Source organism: Hypanus sabinus, chromosome 29, assembly GCF_030144855.1.
Source record: "Hypanus sabinus isolate sHypSab1 chromosome 29, sHypSab1.hap1, whole genome shotgun sequence".
NCBI lineage: Eukaryota > Metazoa > Chordata > Chondrichthyes > Myliobatiformes > Dasyatidae > Hypanus > Hypanus sabinus.
The window spans coordinates 3181399-3205805 of NC_082734.1; the positions used below are offsets into that span (position 1 = coordinate 3181399).

The window sequence follows — 24407 nt, forward strand, 5'->3', positions numbered from 1 at the left end:
ACGTACATATCCATAGGAATGAATCCCAAGAATCGGAAGGTTTCACTTACAGGGCCTGTATTAAACAGATTAGAAGGTTGAGGGAGAGGGGTGCAGGGTGAAACATCCCTGATACTAAAAGAATAAGAGAATGCTAATCGTGGGAGAGTCCAGGATCTGATGGGCTCCGCCTCAGAATCAAAGGATCAATTCAGTACACTGTGCGATAATGTAGAACAAAGTAAGACAGTTAACAGAATGCAGAGTAAGTGATACAATTACAGGGTTGCAGCCTGTGCAAAGGTGCAAAGGTGAGATTGAGGGTAGTTGGCAGTCTAGGGGTCCATACTAGAGTTTGAAGCTGTCCTTCAGCCTGGTGTTACATGCTTTTAGGCTTTTGTCTAATTGGCAATAGTCAACACAGTCTCATGGACCTTGATAGAGGATGTGACAAAACAGTTATGGAGAGTGTACGTGGATTTTAGAATGGCATTCAACAAGATTCCTCATGGTATCCACCTTGGCTGTTTGGATTCAAGGTCAAGTTTATTGTCATCTGACTACCTAAATACAACCAAAAAAAATAAGATTCCTCTGGACCATGGTGCACCTGTAAAGCACCATACACAGCACAAAGCAAAATAAGTCTAAACAAATTTCATTCACAACACATGTAAACAGCTCACTATTCCACTTCAATGTCTGCACCCCTTGTCCTGTTTTGATGTATTTACAAATATGAACGGGGTGGGGGGAGACCCCACTGATCCTCTTGGTGGTTTTCACTTAATCTGATCCACACAGTGATCACACCTCGATCTCCTCAGAAGTGTAGGTGCTTGACTAATGAGGCTTTGTGTTCTTCACAGCTGAGCCATGCATATGTAGTGGAGAGTGTGTCTCAGGCAGTTCTCGTACAGTTGACAATCTTTCTGTACTCGTTAATGAAGCCAGCCACTTGATGTGTTTTGAGCTAGATGCAGTACAGACGTGAGGCAACTTGTTCAAAAGTGTGCTCAGCACAGCACTATCACTTGTGTACTGAAATGTTTGATTGCCCTGAAGCCTGCAGGAACAGTGGCCTGTTACAATTTAAGATCCCTACATACATTAATACTGTTAAGGTTCTTGCTATTAATTGTACAGCAAAAAATTGGGAGAAATTCACCAAGTTGGGCAGCATCCATGGAGGGGACTCTTCATCAAGACTACAAAGGAAGGAGGCTGCATTGCTTGCGAAGTCAGAATAGAAGCAGCTGCAGTGGACGACATGGGAACTGCAGGGTCTGACTTTAGCACCACAGCGCTCAGTGAAAGTAAGAGCTGCTGATGTTTTGGTATGGCAACCTCCTGTACTACCCACCCTTCTCATGGCAGCACCTGTAAAAATGGTCAGCATTGTGACTTGCATTCCTGTGTTAGAACTGCTGTACTACCTTGCCCCTCCAACAGCAGGGTGTGGGATGTCCAGGGTTGTTGTGGAAAGAGGGATCAGAACACTGCTTTGAACCCTAATTAGTCCCTGTGGAGACAGAAACCACCCATACAAAATATAAGTTTATTATTGAGAAGTGCAGGTATTACAGCGAGACCAGGAGAGATTATTTACACACTGAGACATAAATGCTCTTACACACTCACACCCACAATTGCAGAGACTCGCTCACATGGTGTGCTGAGATCAAAGGTCAAGCAGATGCTCCCAACAGACGGACCACGGAGGGTCGAGGATCCCTGTCCATTACCACTGAGCTCCACTGCCCAACAATATCCTTGCCATCCATCCCCTCTTCACTTCTTGGACAACTTCAGCTGTTTGTACTTGGGAGGGGCCCACCTGAGGCAAATGGAGTCAACTGTAATAGAGAGGGAGAGGAAAATTACTGGGGTTCTGCTGATACGGAACATTTCAAACCTGGGTCAGTGACAGCAGTTTGTTCAATGTCCAGTTAACATTCTGTGAGTGGGTGATGAGGACAGGAGCAAGAGGAAGAGATTTTTTTTTACCTGTGATGGGGGGCTTCTTGTACTGGGCACTCTTGAGGTGCTCCTCCACCAGTTTTGGGGTGACACAGATGACGTGCTGACCCTTCCAGTACTTCACCATGTTGAGTGACTGTAGTGTGCTGATGATGTCATTCTGGGTGATGCTGGTCATTTGGCTGTGGAATTGGGGGGGGGGGGAAATAGAACAGAGAGAGAGGTCACATTTGCCTCATGCTGTGGGGCTTTAGCCAGGGCCCCTCAGTTCCCATTCCTCCTAGTGCTTCCTTCCATTTCCAAAGGTCAGAATCTTACTGACATTTTTGCTGCAGCAGCACAGAGACAAATGATTTTTACTGCTATGTAGTACGCATTGCACTTCTGCTGTCCTGTAAGAGCAGTTCTGCTTTCAGCCTCTTTGGGTTTGGGCTAAGAAAAGGCTTTGTTCTACTTAGGAATGTGGTGTCAGCCAATCAGGATGGTGAAATTGGGAAAAGGTTCTAGGGAACGCTGGACCGAGGTTTCGGCGAAGGACACTGGTGTGGGTCCAGGTCTTTATTGGTGGGAGCTGGGAGGAGACAGGTGGTTGAGGATGCTGTCCCTGTGGCACAAGGAGCTTTGTGCAGATGAATGGCTTCAAGGAGGAAAGACCAATACTTCATTGGAGAGCTCATTTGATTGTGGTGTATTTCAAGCGACATTCGCAAAGTGGTGCATGCTTTCACGCGGACTGAGGGTTAAAGACAACTTCAAGATGTGCTCCAACTTACGTGCACATGTGACTTTAATTTTTTTTTTCTTTTTTTCTTTTAACTATTTGGTTAAGTTAACATTCATAAATATATTTCCTTTATAATTTTATGCCATGTAGGGTCTCTTATTTCTTGCCGACGGGATTGCTTGGGAGCAGCAAGTCACAGAAATCAAGGTTTGGGTGGGCAGGACCCAGGTCATAATCTACCCTAGAAATAGTCTGAGAAAGATGGTTTTCTCACAGCTGAGTCCAGTGGCTGTTAGCGAGGGGTTAACAACCTTATCTCCAGAGATGCCCAATGAAAATAGTTACAAATTACAAAAAAAATGTTAAAGTAAAAAGTAGTGATGGAAAGAGGCTTTTCCTAAAATGTTGGGTGGGAGTCTACAAGTTCCTGTGGTAGTAAGACACGTTGTGGATGATAATGGTTAAAATGATGGATGCAACCTTCCGACGGCACCACTTCTTGAAGATGTCCTCGATAGTGGGGTGGGGATTATGCCCATGATGGAGCTGGCCGAGTACTCCAATGCAACCCTGTGCCTCAGAGCCTCCACATCACGATGCGAAGCAACCAGTCAGAACACTCTCCACCAAACATCTGTCCAAAGTTGTTGTAGTCTGCAATGACATCCCAAGTCATAATTAGACTCACCACCTTTCTTCCTTCATAATGTGTTGGCCAGAGACACATCTTCATGTGGATGCTCAGGAACTTGAAGCTGCTCACTATGTCGTAACACATGCCACTGAGGCATTGATGTTTCTTATGGTGGGTCAGTCTTCAGACCAGAGGGCACAGCTTCAATCGAGTCCATGAAGGTTTTCCGTCATCCAGGTAAATCGAGGCACTGGACTTGCTGTGTTGTCTAGAAGATGTTTTGCCACTCATTCCAGTTTTAATCCATGGTGGGTAGTTTTCTGGTTTATAAACTGGGGTATAGCAACACATGAGGGTCTTTCAGAGTTGCAGAGGTAATGAGACAGTTTTATATTTGCATGAGGAAACACTGGGATAGAGACGTTAGGATGCTTTGCAAGTACCCCCCACCCCCTGTTCAGGGATGGGTTTTCCAGTTTGACAAAGGTGGTTTCTCTAACCCATCTTTCAAACCACCTGTCTTCCTTGTCCAAAATGTGCACATTGCTATTAAAGGAGTGTCCCTTGTCCTTTAGGAGTAGATATACAGCTGAGTCTTGACCTAAGGTATTAGCCCTCCATTTGTGAAGTTGTTGATATACAGATCTCACTGCATTGGATAGCATATACAATATTGCTGTGTTTAAGTTTGTGTGTAGGATCCTTGGGGTGGATGAGTGAGAGTGTACGTTTGAAAAAAAAACAGTTTTGATGTTTGTTGAAAATCCTTCTGAGTTTCTCTGAAACTCCAGCTACATGTGAGCTATGTTTTTCTGTCTGCTCCTTACCTCTGTCTGTTGGGCTGATGTCCCTGATGGTTTTTGTCGTTTTGATGAAACAGGATAGCCACAAGCATCAAGACTCGGCTGTACATCTCCACCTGAAGGACAAGGGACACTCTTTTGATGACAACAATGTGCACATTTTGGACAGGGAGGACAGGCAGTTGAAGGAGGGGTTAAAGAAGCTATCTTGGTCAAACTGGAAAACCCATCACTGAACAGAAGGGGTGGGGTACACCACCACCACCTACTTACAATGCAGTCCCAGCATCTCTACTCCAGTGCCTCCACAACAATTCACACCTCCATTCATGCAAAGATAAGACTAATGACCCTCTCATTGCCTCATATAATTGCTATATCTTTAAACAACTCACTTTATAAACTGGAAAGCTACCCACCATGGATCAGAACTGAAGAAGCCTCTCAAATGAGTGACGAATCATCTTCTAGACAACACAGCAAGTCTAGTCGCCTTGATTTACTACTGCTTGATAGCCTGGATGGAAGTCTATTTAGAATGGAGATGAGGAGGAATTCCAGAAGGTGGTGACTTAAATTGGTTGCCACAACCACTTATTGAGGCCAAGTTATTGGGTACATTTAAGGCAGAGGTTGAGAAATTCTTGATTAGTCCGCACAAAAGGTCATTGGGAGAGAGGCAGGAGAAGAGTGATGAAATGGTGGAGTAGATGCAATGGGCTGACTGGCCTAATTCTCCTCTGATGATGGTCATGTCCCTTGCCTGAGGTCAACAATCATTTCCTTGATTTTGCTGACTAAGTGCAAGGTGGTTGTTGCGAACCCACTCAACCAGCTTATCTATATATACCCCGACCTAACACATTGACGCAATCACAAATAATACATGTCAGCAATTCTACTTTGTTCAGAGTATGACAGTTACTAAGTCAAAATCTCCAGTGAATCTCTCACTGATTATATCACCAGGTAGAATCAGAAGCTGCTGAGGGCTGTAGACTCAGCTAGCTTCATCATGGGCCCAAACCTCCTCAACACCAGAGACACCTTCGGGGGAAGCATTATGTACTCTCACCACCTGTGTCATGCCCTCTAGGAGGAGGTACAGAAGCCTGAAGCCTCAAATTCAAAGATCCAGGAACAGCTTCTTCCCCTCCGTCATCAGATTTCTGAATGGCCCAAGAACACCAGCTCGTTCCTCTTTTCTAATACATTTATTTTCAAAATTTATTGAGAGAATTAGTACAGTTACAGGCCCTCATAGCACCTCATAGCAATGTTCTGCCACCTAATCACACCAATGCATTCAATTAACACACTATCCTGTATACCTTTGGGATGTGGGAGGAAACGCAGCCACAGGATGTACAAAATTACCAGGTTGGCAGAGAAACTTTAGACAATATTGAAATCTGTGGTAGTGTGGGAGTTTCGGGTGGGACTGATCAGTTGGTAAAATGGGCAGAGCGATGGCAGATGGAATTTAACCCTGACCAGCACGAGTGGTGCATTTTGCAAGGTCTAATGAGGGAAGAAATGGGTAATACTGAGCAACAAATAGACCTTGATGTACAAAGCTTAAACATAAACTGAATGGCGGGGAGCATTGCGGAATGGAGTTTTAGGGTGGGACATACACTGAATGCTGGACACAGAGAAATCCCCACTTTTCAAATTGTGCACCGGGGTTCCCCTACTGCTTGGTACTCCTCACCACCTATTTGGGGGTCCTTCCTGACAGGCTCGGGGATGTTGTTAAGTTGGAATCGTGGCTGGCTGGTTCTGGTCCTTTGTGTATGGGGAGCCTACTACCCACAGCACATGCCCAGATTGTGCATCTGAGCGTATCAGTGTGTCCATGTGGGCTTGTACCAGCTTGTTTCTGTACGTATTTGTTGCCAAGTTAGGATAAGGCTTCTAGATGGACCCCTTGGAGAGCAGAAGATGGATGTAGATGCAGCATATTCTGCCTGGAGGCAGTCCGTGTTACCCAACAGGGATCTGTTCCGGGACCCCTGCTCTTTGCAACTTTTCTTTTAATATAAATGACTCAGATGAGGAAGTTGAAGGGTGGGTTAGGAAGCTTGTTGATTACGTAAAGACTGGAGGTGAAGGGTAGGAGATGGTTGTAGGTTAGGGGGACATTTGACAGGATACAGAACTGGACTGAGAAGCTGCAAATGGAAGAAGGGATTCACCTTTGGAGGTCAAGCTAAAGGTGAAGTTCAAGATTAATAACAGAAAAGTTAGCAATTACAGGAGCAGAGGATTGCTGGGGTCCACAGAAAGCTAGGGCTTTTCTCTGTGCAGGGAGAGAGGATGAGAAATGGCTTGATAAGGGCGTATAAGAGGCATAGATAGAGTGGACAGGGTGGAAATGGATACATTGCAAGATGATTGGAGTCATGAATACGAGATGTTCAAAATAGTTTTTTACAGACCATGGTAAATGCTGTAACTGTTTCATAATGTTCTAGGTTCATTCTTGTAGACACATCGATGTAAAGAAATGTGGAGGGTAGAGGATTGATGGTAGTGTAGCAAATACCAGGGGTGATTGATAAGTTCGTGCCCTAAGGTAGAAGGAGTTAGAAAACCTAGCACATTTATTTTTCCTACATTTACACGTAACAAGAGCTGTATAACTCATCTGCTTCTACCTTAGGCTACGAACTAGGGTTCGTGGACCACCTGGAGGTCCAAGACGCTCTCGTTACATGCACATGCAGTTCAACTCTTTGAGTGATTATGCAGAAAGCTTGAAGTTAATAACTCATCTCCTTTTACTTTAGTCCACAAACTTATCAATCACCCCTGCTGTGAGCCACTTCTACAAAGAAGGGATCCGTTTGCTCACGACCGCATACGTGGAGGAGGGAACTATGTTGAAAAATAAACGTGCTAGGTTATATAAAATTAACTCCTTCTACCTTAGGACATCAATCACTCCTCGTACTGTGGCCAAAAGGGCCCGTACTGTATTGTTCTATGCTCGAAAGTGCCAATATAACTCATTCCAAATCACATCCATTTTCTGCCTCAATGCACCAGGGGATCTTGGGGTTCAAGTCTGAAAGAGGTTGCACAGGTCGTTAAGAAAGCATTTGCCTCCATCAATCAGAGTGTTGAGTGCAAGAGGCAGGAAGTGATGTTGCAGTTTATGAAACCCTGGTCAGGCTGTACCTGGAAGTATTGCATTTAGTTCTTGTCGGAAGGGTGGGGAGGCTTTGCAGAGGGAGCAGGAGAGGCTCATCAGGGTGCTGCCTGGATTAGAGGGCAAGGGCTATAAACAGAGGTTGTTTTCACTGGCACAGCAGAGGCTGAGGGGAGACCTGGTAGAGGTTTGTTAGATTATTTCATGGCATAAAATTAGAGTAGGAAGCTGCTAAAAGAAAGGGATTGGGGCATCCATATACAGATGTCTCGCTCAGCAGCCACCCCACCATACCTGAGGTCTCTGATGGAGAGGGTGCCTCGGAAGTCACGGAGAATCTCCAGCAGGACCCATGACCAATAGCTGCGGTAGCTCAGCTTCCCCAGGTCAGACAGCGGCTTCTCTGGTGAGCCCACCGTGCTCTCCAGCTTCGACAGCTCATAACCTGCCCAGGGCCGAGAGGACAGAGGTTATAGAGAGACGAGCAATGGTACCGGAGAAGGGGTGGGGGTGACATACACGCAACTCTAGAGGGACAGCGCTTAGGGAAGAGAGGGATGAACAGGATGGACGCAGAAAAGGAGCTGTGAAACGCCAAGATACCAGCATACTTACTGAAGGCGATGAGGAACTTGCCATAGCCCCTCCTTTGGTATGGCGGCAAGGTTAGGATGCAAGCGACATTATTGCCATCTGGAGATTCCTTCTCCTGTGCAACAGGGAGACAGGCATGTGTTGAGATATGTACCGTCTCACGTAACGGTGGCAAGGAATCCCTCCCCGGCTCTGCATCATCTCCTTCCCCTGCCTATCTCTGTAACTCCTTCAACCTCCAACCCTACACTCCTCCAAGAGTCTACTTTCTCAGAAGTTTGAGCAGCTTCCTGCTATCATCTAACCCTGACCAAACTGCTACAGATGTGGGACGGAGACCACTCTGACTGGTCATTTCTGTCCGCTCTGGGACACATGAAAGCAAGAGGTGACAGTGGTGCCTCTTTGAATGATCATAACCAGGTTTATTATCAGTGACCTGATGTGAGATCTGTTGTTTTGCGACAACAGTACAGTGCGAGACATAAATTACTGCAAGTTGTGAATAAATAACGGAAAAGATGAATCTCAAAGGTTCATGGACTGTTCAGGAATCTGATGGCAGAGGGGAAGAAGCTGCTCCTGAATTGAGCGTGGGCCTTCCAGCTCCTCTACATCCCCCCTAGTGGTAGTAAAGAGAAGAAGGCATATCCCAGATGCTGAGGGTCTTTAGTGATGGATGCCACGGAGGCGATGCCTATTGAAGATATCCTTGATGGGGAAGATTATCCCTGTGATGAAGCTGACTGAGATTACAACCCCCCTGAGCCTCTTGCAATCCTGGCCTGAAATCTACCCCCCCACCCCCCCATGATCCTCTGTGGTGATGAATATTGCCCACGGATTGGATACCCCCTCTGGCTGAAGGAAATTCTCCTAGAACCCTAGCATAAGACAGACTCAATCTGGCACCTATTGATTACTTGTACTGCAGCTTCTCTGTGACTGTACAACTTCATTTGAACATCGGAACAGCATTAGGCCATTTGTCCCATCATGTCTATTGAATCACATCTGATTTATTTTCCCTCTCAACTCCATCTCCCCATAACCTCTGATGCCCTCACTAATCCAGAACTTATTATTTGCTCTTTATACGGCATTGTTTCTGTTTGACCATGTTCTACCTCAATGCACGGTGTGATATCTTATTTGCCCAAACAGTATACAAGATTTTCACTGTATCGTGAAAAATCTTGGTACATGTAAAAAAAATCTATTAAGCAAAGATGCTTTCAAAAATAAAAATTTGCTCTTTTCTAAAGACACACTACAGCAGAAGACAAAAATTAAACATCTAAACCAAAACATATAAAAAGGTTGCTAAAGACTTTTACACAATACAGTATATGTGACAGTAATAAACCACCTCTAATTCAGTTTAACACTTGCCCTCGTTTAACTTTCCAAAGTGAAAAACCCCACATCTGACAGAGTTAAACTCCATCTACCCCTCCTGGTCCCACTTCGCCAGACAGTCCAGGTCCCACTGCAACCTCAAGCAACTTTCCTCACACCCAGTGCCCTCCTTACCGAGCGGAATGTCGGACCAGTCAGTATGAGAGGCCCACACCTGCATGGTTTCCTCATGCATAATCATTACACTGTCCTCCCCACCCATCCAAACCTTGGAAAAGTAGCCGACTATGTGGGCTCCCTGCCGGTCGACCTCCGTCAAGATGTAGAAGACAAATGGCTCCACGTCGAAGTAGAGGGTCTTGTGGTCAAGGAAGAGCTTGGCCAGCAGGCAAAGGTTCTGACAGTAGATCTGTGAGCTCAAGGAAAGGCAAGGCTGATTAGAGAGGCCAGTAATGTCCCAGAACCCACCCCTCACCACCGCCCCCCCACCCCAATAGAGCACAAGAGAAAAAGCTCCTGCGTGCACAACTGCTTCCATCAGTTCCTACCAAGTTCCAGGGACAAACACTCAAACTTGTCCACACAGGATGGTGGATGCATGGAATCAGTTGCCAGTGCAAGTGGAAGCAGAAGGCCAATTACAACATTTAAGGATCGTACATGCAGCATCAGCATTCACCTTTAAAGGACTGAAAATGAAAGCAAGAACACAGAGCCCTTCCAGGGGAGGGGGAGAAATGCATGATTGCCTTCATTAGCTGGGCTCTTGGCGTCCCTAACCAATTGTTACTGTGTCCAGAACAGTATCCCTCTCTGCCTAATCGTGTGTCTGGCCCAGGAGGGGGACTCCTTCTCATCACTCCCACCCCATTCTCCCACTGTTCTCACCTTGTGGTCTCGACCATCAACCTCGTAGACAGAGATGTTGGTCTTACGGTAGATTTCCTTTCCAGGGGGCTGACGCCACTGGCACTGGGCCTGGACAGGGAGGAGATAGAGAGAGAGAGAGAGAGATCAGTCCGCAGGCAAATTAATGATAACCCACCTGCCTTTCAAACTCCCCCATGGATGCCAATATTATAACAGGACTCTCCTCTGCCACCTCCTTGTTCCATCCACCCATCATCCTCCAGGCTGTAAAATCCTTTATGTGAGGATGTGACCCCCTCTCACCCTGGATTTTGGATGGAAACGTCCTGTTATCGTGTTGACCTTATCCAGGCCTTTCCAGTGTCTGGGAAGTTTCATTGAGATGTTCCTGTCACCCACCCCCCCACCATTGTTCTGAGAGCAGGCCAGAGATATCAAATGCCTCTCAAAGCCTTTGCTTCATGGGGTCAGTCCTGTGAACCTCTTCTGGGCAGAGTGGTTAGTGCACTCAGAGAAAACCAGAACTGTGGGCAGAGCTCAGCACATCTCGGAAACCAGCCTCCCCTTCATGGTCTGAGTATAGACCTCGCCACCTCAGTAATCACCCTGGACATTCACTCTTCATTGCCCCAGCAACCCCTTTCAGGCAGAAGCTAAACAGATTATAATAGAGTTTAACATAGTGTTCTTGAGAATGATACTTGTTTATTTTTTTAAAATTAAATTTATTATTATTTTCTCTCTGCTAGATTATGTATTGAACTGCTGCTGCTAAGATAACAAATTTCACGTGTCACATGCTGGTTTCTGATTTGCCTATAACGTTGCTGTAACTGTTTCTCTGCACCAGTGTAAATAAAATCAACTTTGAACAAACTGCTCTGAGTACGACAGCCCACAAAGTTATGCTAACCCTTCAACCCACTCCCAGATTAAATGCGCCCACCACGACTTTTTCCAAGGGTAGCAATGGCCATCACAAAAGGGAATAATTTTAAGATGATTGAACAAAAGTATAGGGAGGGGTGGATTTCAGAGAAAGTATTTAAAAAAAATTTTACACAGTGGTGGAACTGATGGTAGCAGCAGATATGGCAACAAACCTGAGACACTGAAGAGGCACATGGATGAAAGGCAGGGCTATGAGAGAAGGGAAGGGTTATATTGATCTTGGGATGGGTTAAGAGGTCAACACAGCTGAAAGGCCTCTCGTGCTGTCATGTGATCAGAATTAGGTTTTTAATCAGTGAGACATGTCATGAAGTTACTTGCTTTGTGGTAGCAGCACAAAGTAAAATAAAATTAGATTTAGTTACAATAAAATATATGAAAATAGTGCAGAAAGAGCAAAATAGTGAGGCAGTGTTCACAGGGTTGTGGACCATTCAGGAATCTGATGAGGGAGTTCTATGTCCTCGTCCCACCCTCCCCACTCGTTTTACCGCGGCAGCTGTACCAGGTGGTAACGATAGGTCTTTTCAAACTTCATGTACTTCAGGCAGAACTCGCAAACCCACAGCTTGGGCTGCTTGCCGTAGTCATCAGGAAAGGGCGAGAAGTACCAGGCGTCGATCTCGTAGTGTCCAATCTGGATCTTGTCCACGTACTTCACTTTGGTGATCTACGTGCACAGGAGGGTGGAGAAAGAGACACAGCCAGTTAGAACAGTGCAGGAAAAGCCATTTGCTCACCATTCCAGCACTGAATGTGACAGAAATTCAAACTCACCCCACCTGCACAGACATGGCGATGCACATTCCACTTGTCCAAATCTACCAGCCCACGAGTCTCTGTATCAAACACATTCTCCATAACTTCTATGAACTTCAACATGATCTCACCACTAAGCACAGCTTTCCCTTCATCACTCTGCTTTCCACAGGGATCGCACCCTGCACTGATCTCCCTCCCGGCACTTACTCCAGCTACACTTGCCCCCATACATTCTCCTTCACCCCCATTCAGGCCAAAACAGTTCTTCCAGGTGAGACGGCAATTCAAATGAGTGTCTGTCAGGTCATCTCTCCCCCTCGTTTTCCAATCCCCCATTCTGGTTCCCCTATCACCCCTTCTCCTCTCACCTGTCCATCAGCCTCCCTCTGGATTCTCTCCTCCAGCCCCTTTCTTCCATGGTCCACTAATTCCTACTTCCTCAGCCCTTTATCTCTTCTACTTGCCACCTCCCACCCTTACCCATCACCCGCCAGCGATACCCCTTGCCCCTCCACTACCACATTCTGGCCTCTGCCCCCTCTCAGCCCGAATTGTCAATTGCTTATTCCCCTCCACAAATGCTGCCTGATCTCCAGCATCTTGTGTTGCCATTCCTTCATTCCCTGTCGCTCTGCATTCCTGCCTAATTAACCTACATCAGGTTTTACATCCATGCACTTTAGAAAGAATCCCACGTGGCTCAGAACGGCAACTCTCTGCCCGAGTCTGTAAGAAACCACAGAGGTTTGCTGGCACGTCACAGAAACCATCCTCTGCTCCAGGGATTCAGTTTACACAGTAAAGCAGCCAGCACAATCAAAGACCCAATCCAATCCAGGCATTCCCCTTTCTCACCTCCCTCCTCCCAGAAGATACACAAGTTTGAACATGTGTCTCACCAAGCTCAAGGACAGCTTCCACCTCACTGTTACGAGCCTATCGAATGGTCCACGTGTCCAATAAATAAGCCCTGCCCTACACACCTCCTAGCCACTCACCTGGATTGCAAGCTTTCCTGTGTTTGACATTACTACACTGGAATAAAGATTCTGTCTGTCTATCTATCCAGCCATGCCCCTCAATCTTAATAACCAGTCAGGTTTTCTCTCAGTCTCTACCGCTCAGGAGAGAACAAACCTAGTTTGTCCAAGTTTGGGGAGATGGGGGTGGACTGCTCATAGCTTTAGGAGTAGGTAACTCACCGCCTCGTGTTCCTTCTCCAGTGCTGCCGTGGTTGGGTCCATCTCTGCGTACGTCTGAAACACAACATCAAGGTGACGGTGAGGAGAGGATTAGAGGCTGCATTGGGAAATTATCGTTCTGTTCCCATATCCGTACCCCTGGGTCAGATCCACACTGGACCAACAATGTACTGTTCCCATATCCGTACCCCTGGGTCAGATCCACACTGGACCAACAATGTACTGTTACCATATCCCTACCCCTGGGTCAGATCCACACTAGACCACCAATGTACTGTTCCCATATCCGTACCCCTGGGTCAGATCCACACTGGACCACCAACGTACTGTTCCCATATCCGTACCCCTGGGTCAGATCCACACTGGACCACCAACGTAATGTTCCCATATCCGTACCCCTGGGTCAGATCCACCCTGGACCAACAAAGTACTGTTCCCATACCCGTACCCCTGGGTCAGATCCACCCTGGACCACCAATGTACTGTTCCCATATCCGTACCCCTGGGTCAGATCCACACTGGACCAACAATGTACTGTTCCCATACCCGTACCCTTGGGTCAGATCCACACTGGACCAACAATGTACTGTTCCCATATCCGTACCCCTGGGTCAGATCCACACTGGACCAACAATGTACTGTTCCCATATCCGAACCCCTGGGTCAGATCCACACTGGACCACCAATGTACTGTTCCCATATCCGTACCCCTGGGCCAGATCCACACTGGACCACCAATGTACTGTTCCCATATCCGTACCCCTGGGTCAGATCCACACTGGACCAACAATGTACTGTTCCCATATCTGTACCCCTGGGTCAGATCCACACTGGACCACCAATGTACTGTTCCCATAACCGTACCCCTGGGTCAGATCCACACTGGACCAACAATGTACTGTTCCCATACCCCTGGGTCAGATCCACACTGGACTACAAATGCACTGTTCCCATACCCATACCCCTGGGTCAGAACCACACTGCACCAACAATGTACTGTTCCCATATCTGTACCCCTGGGTCAGATCCACACTGGACCAACAATGTACTGTTCCCATACCCCTGGGTCAGATCCACACTGGACCAACAATGTACTGTTCTCATATCCGTACCCCGGGTCAGATCCACAATGGACTACCAATGCACTGTTCCCATACCCATTCCTGGGTCAGATCCACACTGGACCAACAATGTACTGTTCCCATATCCGAACCCCTGGGTCAGATCCACACTGGACCACCAATGTACTGTTCCCATATCCGTACCCCTGGGCCAGATCCACACTGGACCACCAATGTACTGTTCCCATATCCGTACCCCTGGGTCAGATCCACACTGGACCAACAATGTACTGTTCCCATATCTGTACCCCTGGGTCAGATCCACACTGGACCACCAATGTACTGTTCCCATAACCGTACCCCTGGGTCAGATCCACACTGGACCAACAATGTACTGTTCCCATACCCCTGGGTCAGATCCACACTGGACTACAAATGCACTGTTCCCATACCCATACCCCTGGGTCAGAACCACACTGCACCAACAACGTACTGTTCCCATATCCGTACCCCTGGGTCAGATCCACACTGGACCAACAATGTACTGTTCCCATACCCCTGGGTCAGATCCACACTGGACCACCAATGTACTGTTCCCATATCCGTACCCCTGGGTCAGATCCACACTGGACCAACAATGTACTGATCCCATACCCCTGGGTCAGATCCACACTGGACCACCAATGTACTGTTCCCATATCCGTACCCCTGGGTCAGATTAACGCTGGACCAACAATGTACTGTTCCCATATCTGTACCCATGGGTCAGATCCACGCTGGACCAACAATGTACTGTTCCCATATCCGTACCCCTGGGTCAGATCCACACTGGACTAACAATGTACTGTTCCCATATCCGTACCCCTGGGTCAGATCCACACAGGACCAACAATGTTCTGTTCCGATATCCGTACCCCTGGGTCAGATCCACACTAGACCAACAATGTACTGTTCCCATACCCGTACCCCTGGGTCAGATCCACACTGGACCAACAATGTACTGTTCCCATATCCGAACCCCTGGGTCAGATCCACACTGGACCAACAATGTACTGTTCCCATATCCGTACCCCTGGGTCAGATCCACACTGGACCAACAATGTAATCATTCCTATATCCGTACCCCCTGGGTCAGATGCACACTGGACCAACAATGTACTGTTCTCATATCCGTACCCCGGGTCAGATCCACAATGGACTACCAATGCACTGTTCCCATACCCATTCCTGGGTCAGATCCACACTGGACCAACAATGTACTGTTCCCATATCTGTACCCCTGGGTCAGATCCACACTGGACCACCAATGTACTGTTCCCACATCCATACCCCTGGGTCAGATCCACACTGGACCAACAATGTAATCATTCCTATATCCGTACCCCTGGGTCAGATCCACACTGGACCACCAATGTACTGTTCCCACATCCGTACCCCTGGGTCAGATCCACACTGGACCAACAATGTACTGTTCCCACATCCGTACCCCTGGGTCAGATCCACACTGGACCAACAATGTACTGTTCCCACATCCGTACCCCTGGGTCAGATCCACACTGGACCAACAATGTACTGTTCTCATATCCGTACCCTTGGGTCAGATCCACACTGGACCACCAATGTTCTGTTCCGATGTCCGTACCCGTGGGTCAGATCCACACTGGACCATCAATGTTCTGTTCCGATATCCATACCCCTGGGTCAGATCCACACTGGACCACCAATGTACTGTTCCCATACCCGTACCCCTGGGTCAGATCCACACTGGACCAACAATGTACTGTTCCCATATCCGAATCCCTGGGTCACATCCACACTGGACCAACAATGTACTGTTACGTACTCATGACACATGACAGTGGTACCCTTGTCATATGACTGGGGTTGAAGCTATACTGGACTTGACGTAATGGTCTTGTGATGGTGGAGTGATGTCATTTTCCCACCAGTAGAGATCATGTGACAGGTTTTTTTTTTTAAAAACAGGTTATAAAAGTAAGACTCCACCCTGTGACGAGGGGCAGTTCGTGGCTGGATTTGCCAAGTTGACTTCATGCCACTGCGTGATTTAATGTGATGACGCAGTTTAGTTGAAAGATGAAGTTTTGTCTAATGTCTAAAGTTTAAAAGGTCATTGCCAGCAGGTTCTTTACAATACTGCTAGCTTGAGAATCAGTGAAGAGTGAAGATCGGAGTTCAGGAGTTAAAGATCGAGGAGAATCGATTTCTATGGTGAAACGGGTTCGAAAGTTATTGTAGATTGTGTTGGTCCATTACCAAAGACAAAAACTGGTTATCAGTATTTGTTGACTATCATATGTACTTCGTCTAGGTTTCCAGAGGCAGTACCACTTAGGAATATAAAAGTTAAAACTGTGACAAAGGCCCTTATAAAATTCTTTACTTATTTTGGATTACCTAAGGAGATACAAACTGATCAAGGCAGTAATTTTATGTCTGGATTGTTTCAACAGATAGTTTATAAATTGGGAGCTAAGCAAATCACTTCGTCTGCATACCATCCAGAATCGCAGGGTGCCTTGGAGAGGTTTCATTCTACCCTCAAGAATATGATTAGGACATACTGTGTGGAAAATGAAAGTGACTGGGATGAGGGTATAAACTTACTTTTATTTGCAGTAAGAGAATCGGTACAGGAATCTTTAGGTTTTAGTCCATTTGAACTTGTGTTTGGGCATAGAGTTAGAGGACCTTCAGCTTTATTGAAAGAACAATGGATTAGTAAGGAAGTACACACTAATTTGTTGTACTATGTTTTGAAATTTAAGGACAGGTTACATAAAGCTTGTAGCTTAGCCAAGGAAAATTTAAAGTTGGCTCAGGAGAAAATGAAGACTTGGTATGATAAAGAAGCTAGGATGAGGATGTTTAAGCCTGGAGATAAGGTGTTGGTTCTTTTCCCAGCGCAGACAAATCCTTTACAAGCTAAATTTCATGGTCCTTATGAAATTGTGTCTAAAATCAATGATGTGGATTACGTGATAAAAACTCCAGATCGTAGAAGGTCAACACAACTTTGCCATATAAATATGATAAAACCATATTTTGAGAAACAATCTGATACTGTGACTGTTGTGGTTAGTGAGAATGAGTTTGATTTAACTAGGAACATGATAGATGATTCATCTGACTTTCATTCTAAATCCAACATTGTTTCTGTTAGGTTATCAAATTCAACCATTCTAGAAAATATTGATGAGAAATTAGCACATTTACAGCTAGAGCAGAAACAACAGATGAAGAAATTAATTTTTAAATATAAGGATTTGTTTCCAGATGTTCCGAGAAGGACTACTATAGCTTCACAGGATGTAGATGTTGGAGATGCCAAACCTATTAAACAACATCCATATAGGATGAACATAGAAAAATGTGAACTTGCTGAGAAAGAAATTTAAATATGTTAGAGAATAATATCATTAGACATTCTAACTCAAATTGGAGTTCGCCAGTGTTATGGTGCCAAAACCAGATGGTAGTATTAGGTATGTACGGACTATCAGAAGGTGAATGCTGTAACGAAAACAGATGCATATCCAATTCCTAGAGTAGATGATTGTGTAGATAAAGTTGGAAAAGCAAAGTTCCTTACAAGATTGATTTATTGAAAGGGTATTGGTGTGTTCCATTAACAGACAGAGGTAGAGAGATTTCTGCATTTGTAACTCCATCTGGGTTATATGAGTATAATGTTCTTCCATTTGGGATGAAGAATGCCCCAGGTACTTTCCAGAGGATGATTAACTCTGTAATTCAGGGATCGAAAGATACAGATGCTTATATTGATGATTTAGTGACAGGAAATGATACTTGGGAAGCACACATTATTGCCGTGGCGAAATTGTTTGAAAGGCTTTCAAAAGCTAACTTAACTATTAATTTAGCTAAGAGTGAATTTGGACATGCCACTGTGACTTACCTTGGTTATGTTGTGGGTTAAGGTAAGGTAGCTCCTGTTCAGGCAAAAGTTCGGGCAATTTTAGAGATTCCCATTCCAACAGGGAAAAAAACTCTCAGAAGATTCTTGGGAATGGTAGGATATTATCGGAAATTTTGTAAGAATTTTGCTAATGTGGCCCTTCCATTAACTAACCTTCTGCAGAAGAATGTGAAGTTTGTGTGGACAGTGCCTTGTCAAGAAGCATTTGGAAAATTGAAAACAATGATATGTCAACAACCTGTGCTTAAGGCACCTGACTTTGAAAAACCTTTTTCATTAGCTGTGGATGCTAGTGATGAGGCTGCAGGAGCAGTATTAATGCAAAGGAATGAGGGTGATGAGGTTGATTATCCAGTAGCTTACTTTTCTAAGAAATTTAATAAGCATCAAAGAAACTATTCGACAATAGAGAAAGAATTGTTATCACTTGTTTTAGCTTTGGAATATTTTGAGGTATATGTTGGTACAATTCAAAAACTTATTGTTTACACTGATCATAATCCGTTAGTTTTTCTGAGTAAGATGAAAAACAAAAACAGAAGATTATTAAATTGGAGTTTGATGTTACAAGAGTACAATATTGTGATAACTCATTAAAGGTAAAGATAATGTGGTTGCTGATTGTCTATCTCGATGTTGAATGTACAATGCAATTTTTTTTATGCAGTGTTTTTTTTTCCAATTGTAACACGCCTACTGTATTGTGAGCTATAAGCTGTTATGTGATGGTATTGTATATTATGTATGTTATAAAATTGATACATTTGTTTTTCTTGTAAGTAATTGTTAAAAATTTTTGTTCTTGTCAGACCAAAAATGTTTTTTTTGGAGGGAGGTGTTACGTACTCATGACACATGACAGTGGTACCCTTGTCACGTGACTGGGGTTGAAGCTATACTGGACTTGAGGTGATGGTCTTGTGATGGTGGAGTGACGTCATTTTCCCACCAGTAGAGATCATGTGACAGGTTTTTTTTCAGGTTATAAAAGGAGGACCCCTCCCTGTGAGGAGGGGCAGTTCGTGGCTGGATTTGCCAAGTTGACTTCATGCCACTGCGTGATTTAATGTGATGACGCAATTTAGTTGAAAGATGAAGATTTGTCTAATGCCTAAAGTTTAAAAGGTCATTGCCAGCAGGTTCTTTACAATACTGCTAGTTTGACAATTAGTGGAGAGTGAAGATCGAGGAGAATTGATTTCTACGGTGAAACGGGTTCGACCTGTGCTTGATCCTTATTCGGAAGGATTTCGTTGACTATTCTCATGTTAATCCCTGGGAATTCCAGAAAGGATTGAGGATGTGGAAGGAAAGGTCAGTGCCTTTAAGCCGTTCCGTTTCGTAAAATTCTTCGTGGGAAAAGTTCGACTTCGGGGATCGAAGCAAAGCGAAGTGAAAGAGAATATAAATCATCTTATAAAGTCTCTCCTTTTAAATGAACTGTGAGCATTTCGAACTTTTGGCAATACTACTTTAAAGAACTGTTTTTGCAACATCGTTTTAAGAATTGTTTAAGCTGCCGCACAGCAGTTGTTTTCCGGTTACGTTGTGTATGTTTACTTTTGGGGGTTTTGTTTTCGGTGTTTAATAAAAGTGTTGTTTGTTATAAAAACCCTTGCCGAACTCATATTTATTGTTGCCTGAAAACGTAACGGTACTTATTCCCATATCCGTACCCCTGGGTCAGATCCACACTGGACCAGCAATGTACTGTTCTCATATCCGTACCCCTGGGTCAGATCCACACTGGACCACCAATGTACTGTTCCCATACCCGTACCCATGGGTCAGATCCACACTGGACCACCAATGTAATGTTCCCACACCCATACCCCTGGGTCAGATCCACACTGGACCAGCAATGTACTGTTCTCATATCCGTACCCTTGGGTCAGATCCACACTGGACCAACAATGTACTGTTCCCATATCCGTACCCCTGGTTCAGATCCACACTGGACCAACAATGTCCTGTTCCCATATCCATACCCCTGGGTCAGATCCACACTGGACCAACAATGTACTGTTCCCATACCCATACCCCTGGGTCAGATCCACACTGGACCAACAATGTACTGTTCCCATATCCGTACCCCTGGGTCAGATCCACACTGGACTAACAATGTACTCATTCCCATATCCGTACCCCTGGGTCAGATCCACACTGGACCAACAATGTACTGTTCCCATATCCATACCCCTGGGTCAGATCTACACTGGAAGACTAACATTAAGTTCCCGTACCCCAAAGCTAGGAACACACTGGGAACACCATCGTACAATTCTCAAATCCATATCCCTGGGCCAGAAACACACTGGGAGCCACCATGAACGATTCCCATCTCCATATCTCTGGGCTAGACCCACATCAGGAGCACTGTTAATGGTTGGTGTATCTGTATTCCCAGGACCAGATTCACATCAGGAGCATCGTGCACATTACTGGTCCCACACGAGGAAGAGGGCCCGGCTTACCTTCTGAATATGGTTGATCTCGTCGTGCTTGCGTTTCTGATTGCGGGTGATCTTGCGTTCTGGCTGTTCAGAGAGCTCGCTCATGTACTGGTCACTGGTCTTCTGCACTGCCTCCTTCACTGTCTTCGTCAGGGCCAGCCGGTTCTTATCCACCCACTCGTCCAGCCGCCGGTTGACTGTGTGGAGGAAAGGGGAAGGCAGTCAGATGGGACGATGTCTTAGTCCCATAGTGAGAAGCTGCTCTTATTACAAAAATGTTTTACTGAGATTTCTCCAACACTAAAAGCAGTAACAGTAACTAACCCAAACACAATTAAAAATAACACTAAATATCAAGTAACATTCTAATATCTGTTACTTATCCCCTATAGTACCCAACTGTCCCAAAACACTGCCAGGCTACATGTGGACACTGCTCCCTCGCCACGGTTACCCAGGCCCAGACATATAACCAGAAGGTGAAGAGCAGCCCCTGCAGACATGCAAATAGGGATATTAGTCTTGCACACTCCGTGTACATGTGGTACACAGACTCCTCCAGCCAGAAGTGGAAGCAGCTGGGATATCAGCGTACACACTAATAAACTTACTGCTAAGACGCTGCTCTGCACAGCAGCCTCCATAATCCAAGACTGACTCATAACCCCTGTAGGTACCTCCTAACTGCATCTCAGAGTCAACGAAAGATGGCTGACGTTGTGTGGGACCGGCTCTCGGATAAGATTCCAGGGCTGGAGTCCGATGAGCAGCTCTGGAGGGAAGCTCATGCAGTCACACCACACACCTGTCGAGGTAGGGCAGAGGCGGGCTGCAGGTGGCAAGGGTACGGTCAGACAGTGCTGTATCCCAGTCTCTCAGCAAGAAGCTAGGCTCTCCAGTGGAGAGGACTGCATAGACCAGGCCCAAGCAGAGGTTCAGATTCTCCAGTTGCCTTCCATTTCTGTGGCCTGAGGAGACAGTGTACCAATATGTACTGGAGTGTGAGAGAGATTTCAGTCTCTGAGTACCTGTCGTGGGGCTCAGGTTCTGGCTGCACGTCATCCCTGCGCTCCTGACCTTCAGTCACCCAGTTCAGACTGCTCGGGGGAATCGACTGGTCCAGACAAGGGCTCTGCTTGAGCTGACTGCCTGCCCCTCTCCCAGGGTTACATCCATTCCCAGATGTCCCTGGAGTACATGGTTACAATGGTGATTTCCAGGAACAGAGGGTCCCTCTGTGTTTTAATTTTATCAATTTAATATACAGCACAGGGTATGGAGAGGGGAAGGTCTGTTGGCAGCTCATCTGGGTGAAGGACTTGGGAGTAAACGGAGGGAAAAATCCAGAGCTGGAGTCCCTAAGACAGTCCAACTTTGAGTTCAATGCTGACTAGTAACTTCTGTACCATTAGTGCCACATTGTGAGTCTCTGCCGTCCCTTTGGATTCATCATCTGTGTGAAGAGAGGATGTCTGCTGCATGGGCAACAATTTGCTCTCCATATCATACTGCCCTGTCAGGCCTATCCCTCCAAGAGGACCACAAACCTGTGGTTTGGAGGCTTGCATGCCTCAAAGACCCAGAGAGCTGTGTTAGCTGGGGTCAGGGCTTTTGTGCTTTGGCTCTTGGCAAGGTCACCCATGCCAAACAGGTCAAAGGGTAGAGGCTAGACTAAGAGTGAACCACCGTTCATCCTGGTTTGGGTTCAGCTCAGGGCTAACAACCCTGACTGGTCAAACACAAAACTGTTACGGAAACAGCACTTCTACATCTGAGTGTGACTGTTTCCCTGTGTCTCCACCCGCCACTTGCATGAATGACAGTAGTGAGGACCAAGAGGAAGCTACTGACATGACGAAAGACGCCTTAAACACCACCAGAGGTGGAGGACCTTCATTGCTGCCTTAAACGCCAGCAGTGTAACAAACAGCAAGAAAGTGTCTTGCTGCAGATAGCTAGGATACAATACGCCGACCAACAGAGGGCATTAAGGACTCCCTCACAATCACAAGTACACACACAGTCTGGACTCACACCCAGTGAGGAGTGAGGAGCAGAGGACGGGCACCACATGAAGAGGGCATGGAATAGGGGACAGACAAGTCACGGCAGAGGAGGGTGAGGTGGGAAGGGGTTAGAAAGCCTGGGGGATGGGAATAACAATGTTTAGTCATAGGACGCCCCAGCCCCGGGAATACTCACAGCCCACATAGTGAACGTAAAACTCTTCACGATTCTGCTGCTCGTTCAGCCGAGACTGGATAACTTCTGCCGAATCTGCGAGGGAGAAGGTCACAATTAGCGGTGGGTGGGGAAATCCTCTCTCCCCACAGCCACATATCAATCCCCTAATCATACTGTCCCACTCCTTCCCCACATCCCTGTGTCAATCTCCCATTCCCTCCCTTTACCCCAACCCCCAAACTGTGGCACCTCTGGACCCCTATTCTGTCTCCTCAACCCCTGCTCCTCTATCAGAAACCTGTTACCCTTGTCCTGCCCATCTAATCACACCCCATCCCCTTTCCCACTATTACACAGAAAACCTTCAGCACATTACAGACCATTTGGCCCACAAAGTTGTGCCAATCATGTAACCTACTGTATAAACTGCCTGGAATTACCCTACCGCATAGCCCTATATCCTAAACCTGTCTCTCACCTCCTACCCACCACTCTCTCCCCTCTTAAACCTCCCCACTCCTCAATCTCATCCCGACACCCCTCACGCCCTCCTCCCCAGATCCCCCCCATTCCCCTCCCGAGGCACCAACCCCTCATCGCGTCTCTCTCCCCCGTCCCCTTACGCCAACTGTTGTCAGCCCGGCGGCACAAGTAGGTCTCGCCGATCTCCACCGACACCTCCTGCTCCCTTCCGGCCGCCGCTCCCCCTCCGCAATGCCGCCCGCCACTGCTGGGGGGCGAAGTCTCGGGAGGCTCCGGACCCGGCCGCACTCGCGGCCCCTCCGCGTCCTCGGCAACGCCCGGCTCCTTCTTCACTTCCACCGCCGGCTTGCGGCAGAGTTCGGGCGCGGACTCCATCTCCATCTCCTCGGTCTTCACCACAACACTGGTCGCCATCGTCGTGTGGGCCGCCGCCATCACCGTTTCGTTTTGTTTTCCCCTACAAGCCGCATGCGCGGGAAGAATGCTTCCAGAAAGGGGAGGGTACAGTCCCGCTGTGGCCGCGCCCATTGGTCCGCTGCTGTCATGGACCCAACACACTGAGGCTCTGATTGGTTGCCGCTATTTTGGCGTACCGCCCGTCCCCCTCTGGTTTAGCCCCGATTGGTTCAACTGTATGAGACTCTCCTCATTCGATTGGTCATCATGCCTGCCAATCAAACAGTCCGCCGGATAACAGAAGATACAGTAACAGATGCTGGAAATCCGGGAGACAAGTATTCTTGTACATTGTTCTGGATAAAACCCGCCAATTACCCATTGAAACCATGATTAATGTGCATGGGATGCAGTGGGAACACAGTAAGAATAGAGAAAACAGTCAACACTTTCAGACCAAGACCTTCAGGACTCTGCTGAACTCGTCCAACACCTCGAAATTAATTTGCATTAATGAAGCCATGAATTACGTCAGTGTCTACGTCACGGGTCACGGTTCCTGATTCTGTTCGTTTGATCGACAGCTCACGATAAAACCAGCCGCCTCCATGTGATTGGTCGTACCCTGTTGTTTGCTCCCTCCCCCTCCTTTAGCTTTTGTTGAATCTGCGTAGGAATCCCTGCCACGTAATTGGGCGTCCAAACCTAGCTCGATCCCGCCTCTTTCCCTCACCGGGGCCTCCATCGTCATTTCATATTGAAACTGCGCCTCCCTGGTCGTTGGAGCCGTAATTAATTTTTCACGACTTTCCAACCAGCCCTCCACCCCGCTCTCATTTGCTGAATTTCCGGCACTA

The 24407-nt window shown here is 46.6% G+C and overlaps 1 protein-coding gene across 3 annotated transcripts; it reads right to left on the reverse strand.

The window, feature by feature from the left end:
* Nucleotides 1–1523: 1523 nt before the first annotated feature.
* On the reverse strand, nucleotides 1524–24086 carry kat8 (K(lysine) acetyltransferase 8). Of its 3 annotated transcripts, none has more exons than XM_059953421.1 (11): nucleotides 23295–24086; nucleotides 22690–22764; nucleotides 20509–20684; nucleotides 13013–13066; nucleotides 11591–11718; nucleotides 10116–10205; nucleotides 9496–9643; nucleotides 7890–7983; nucleotides 7569–7719; nucleotides 1987–2141; nucleotides 1524–1835 (listed from the first exon to the last, which is right to left on the reverse strand). In XM_059953421.1, exons 1-11 carry the CDS (start codon nucleotides 23680–23682, stop codon nucleotides 1771–1773), a joined length of 1524 nt encoding a protein of 507 aa, XP_059809404.1. In that variant the 5' UTR covers nucleotides 23683–24086; the 3' UTR covers nucleotides 1524–1770. The 3 variants fall into 3 exon arrangements, 2 of the variants coding, with proteins under 2 accessions (XP_059809404.1, XP_059809403.1); XM_059953420.1 differs by having other exon boundaries at nucleotides 9496–9636; nucleotides 11554–11718; XR_009508488.1 differs by lacking the exon at nucleotides 1524–1835 and adding an exon at nucleotides 4145–4236 and having other exon boundaries at nucleotides 2005–2141; nucleotides 9496–9636; nucleotides 11554–11718.
* Nucleotides 24087–24407: the final 321 nt, after the last annotated feature.